Source organism: Elephantulus edwardii, unplaced genomic scaffold, assembly GCF_000299155.1.
Source record: "Elephantulus edwardii isolate Elephantulus edwardi_28Jun2011 unplaced genomic scaffold, EleEdw1.0 scaffold00424, whole genome shotgun sequence".
Classification (NCBI taxonomy): Eukaryota; Metazoa; Chordata; class Mammalia; order Macroscelidea; family Macroscelididae; genus Elephantulus; species Elephantulus edwardii.
The window spans coordinates 963,946-967,505 of NW_006400174.1; the positions used below are offsets into that span (position 1 = coordinate 963,946).

General features: G+C 50.8%; 1 protein-coding gene across 1 annotated transcript in view; it reads right to left on the bottom strand.

Annotated features, from left to right (window-relative positions):
* Positions 1-3,560, bottom strand: part of KLHL22 (kelch-like family member 22) — a 49,626-nt gene that overhangs the window by 9,919 nt on the left and 36,147 nt on the right. Inside the window, exon 4 of the mRNA XM_006902523.1 lies at positions 989-1,181. Within this exon, the coding sequence (XP_006902585.1) occupies positions 989-1,181 (193 nt within the window). The remainder of the gene's footprint in view (positions 1-988; positions 1,182-3,560) is intronic.

The following is a 3,560-nucleotide window of genomic DNA, read 5'->3' on the forward strand; positions in this document are numbered from 1 at the left end:
CATCATGCTTGGGAGGGTGGAGGGACAGCGCAGAAGGGGAAGACCCTCTATGAGGTGGATTGATTCAGTGACTGGGGTAATCGGGATGGGTGTGTCAGAGGCAATGCAACTGGCATAGGATAGAGCAGGGTTTAGGGCTGTTGTACATAGGGTCGCTATGAGTCGCAAGCGACTCGACGGCACATAACAACAACAACAACAGTAACAATGCTCCTCAGTAGTACTGGTACTGGTGGGCAAAGACTTCTCAGAGGCTTGAGCCTAGAGAAGTGTGGGACTGGCAAGGCCTTCTCTTTCTCCAGGAAGCCAATGTTTAGTTGTTGGCCAGGGTTTGAGTACCCTAAAGAGCTATTTCCATAAAATATCATTTCTCTACAATGAACCTTTTAAGTATCTTCAAATTAGAATAAATCAAGGTATTTTGCAAGATGTTAATGATTTAGAACAAAACATCCATACCAAATAAAGCTTCAAAAAACATGTCTGGCTTCCAAAAGGTCTCTGGGCTGTGGCCCTGGCCTTAAGGATGTCTCTATCAAAGAAGTCGAAGGGTACAGCGTGGGCAGGCCTGTGATTTAAGCTGATAAAACATCTCCATTAACATCCCTCCTGTTGTTCAACATTCCAGAAACAACCCAGCTTATCTCAGTAGAATGAGGCAAGAGAATGCTTCTGTTATTCTTGAACTACAAGTTTAAGTAGTTAATGAGATCAAGGTGTCTAAGTAAGTCTTAAGAAAACACCAAGACTGTAATGAATAGGGTCAAGGTAACATGTTGAGAGTGATTCCCAGGTAGGTAACCAGGTTGAGCCTCCATGGTTCCTCCAGTCACATCTCATTGCAAGCTCTTTGCAAGGGACATACTGTCTGCTCACAGGGGTTGTTCCCTGGCTGGCCTAAGACTGGCATTGACATTAGTACTCTCAACCCTCCAGGAAAGGAAAGCAGGGGTGGGGGAGGTGTGTATTTCTGGAGGGGCTTCCTTACCTCCCTCTTGAGTGGGGCCACGTAAGTCCAGGAGTTGGTGGTGGGATCATAGCGCTCCACGGTAGTCAGGTCGTTGTGATAGTCTCGGCCCGCCACCGCATAGATGTACTTGCCCACCACACACACACACAGGTCAGCATGCTCCTGTTGCAGCGACTGGATCTGGAACCAGCGGTTGTGCCGGGGGTCATACCTTTTTGAGGGGACATGAAGACAGCCTATCACTGGCCAGGTGAGAAAGTCCCCTGCATCCCTCTCCTCTCTCTCTGAAAGCCAGTGTGAATCCCACCCTAGTTGGCTCCACATGACAATGCTTTGGCAATGTGGGACCATGCCACTAACCTCCGACACACCTGAGCACAGGTGCGGTTCTCAGGCACAGTCTTATCAGGTGTGCGTGGGAGCAGAGAATGACTGCTGGCTCTTCTCAGTGTCCACCCTGGCTTCTCCTGAAGTCTGTACTCACGGTCCCCAGGGCCTCCCTCTCCCTCAGGAAGATGCCTCAATTATGGCTGCTAAGCTGCACCAGCCTCTGCAGTGTCCCCAAGCTCCCCTCAGCATGCCAAGGCACTGTGCACACATTCCTAGCTTCTCCAACAGAAGCACTACGTGGTAAGCCTGGACTGTGGGCACCACAGAAGAGGACTGTTAAATCCAGAAGCTCCGGGGAAGGAACATGCCAGGTGGCCTACAGCAGGCCTACAGGGCTATAGAAACGTGGCCTGGGCCAGAGGAGGTTCTGTGGGCTGGGTTACTGCCTACCTCCTAAATGCTGGTACCACACCCACAATCCTGTCAGCTAAGCATCTCCCAAGAAGCAGCTATACCCAATCTACAGCCCTGCCTTCCCCTTCACATCACCAACTTTGACAACAGCTCGAGGCTGTGGGTTTCCTCTCCACTCCCTCCCATTTGCTTCTGAACTCACTGAATTAGAGGTTCTGGTGCAAAACCCCCTCCCCCTGAAGCCAGCACTTCTGCCCTGCTCTTCCTAGCACCCTCTCAATTTGCTCCTCCCAGCTTCCCAGCAGTCTTTTCTGCCTTCAGAGGCCTCTAGATTCCCATCCAGTGTTTCACTCACCCCACAGCTCCCCACCATTTCCCAGCACTTCATCCTGGACTGCTGACCCACATTTCCAAAGCCAGCCAGAGTCTTCCTACTGATTGTCCATCTATCCTAAATGATACCCCTTTCCCTGCAATCCACTTCCTCCTGCTATGAATGGTGCCATCTTTTGTCCTATTCACTCTGGCTGTATTTTCAGAAGGAATCAGCCCTTGGAGAGAGAGATTACATTGTTAAAGATAGAGGGCAGTAAACGAGGAGAGTAGAACCTCAAGGAGGTGGACTGACACAGTGACTACCGCAATGGGCTTGATCATAGGCTAGGGCAGGACGTGGCCGGGTTCAGATCTGCTGTTCCCGGGGGTCACTATGAGCTGCGGTGGGTGCCATGGCACCTGACAACAGCAAACAGCCCTTGCCAAACTAGAAGCCTCCTGCATGTCCTCTTAGGCAGCAGGGCTAGCCCTCCAAACTGTACTCCCAGGAGTCTCCTGTTCTCTTGCTGTGGCCTGTACTCTGCTGCCCTATCAATACCAGGCAGCTCAGCCAGAGCCTCCTGACATGGCTTTACTGCCTGTCATTGTTTTATAACGTCCAGTCAACTACGACTCACAGCAACCTATGCACAATGGCTCTGAACCCTGCCCTATCTTGAGCAAATCTCATTGTCTGTGACACCTGTTCCCACTGCCACAGTCACTGTGTCCCTCCATCCCACCCAGAGTCCTCCTCTCCTACGCTGACCCTCCACCCTTCAGAGTAGGCTCAACAGCAAGCAGGGAGTTTTTTTAGGCTGACGTCATGTACCAGCCAGGGCAGACACTAGTTTCACCTTTTGCTCCCCAAACCCAAGGATTACAGAAAGAAGGCTAAGAGAGAGAAAACCCACCAAGTCTGAATCATGGCCTGTCCTGGGAAGCTGAGCGTACCTGGGTGTCATTTCAACTTCTCAGCAATCATTAATTTATACCCGACGAGGTGTGCTGTCCTAAATAATCACGAGAGGTCATAAACAAACAGTGTGAACTTGAAGGACATTCACAAGGGACTGGGGTGCATTTCTGCCTTCCTCTACCTCAAAGCACATAGTTTGGGCGAGCCAGACAGTCCTGAATAAACCACCACCAACAAATGGAGAACAGAAGCACAAACTCACTGCTGGGGAGTCAGAACTGACTCCAGTCGTTTTTCAGAGGCTGTAAATGGCATACAAAGAGACTGTCCACTGCCCTCCGGTGGAGCTCTGGGTGGATGTGAATTGAGAGAGACACCCCTTTGCCGTTGAGTCAGCAGTCTACACCAACAGAGTGGAGAAATGGCAGAACTCAGTGAATCTCCGGTGACAGCCCAGTCCACAGTGCCAGGCTCAGCCTCAGAGCTGGAAATCCAGAGGCACACCCGAGGCACGGGCCCTGCTTTCCGCTACACCCCAGGAAATGGGATAAACAGAACAGAGGAAACAAAAAAGTATTTACTAAAATGACAAGCAGTATGAAGTGAAAAAGG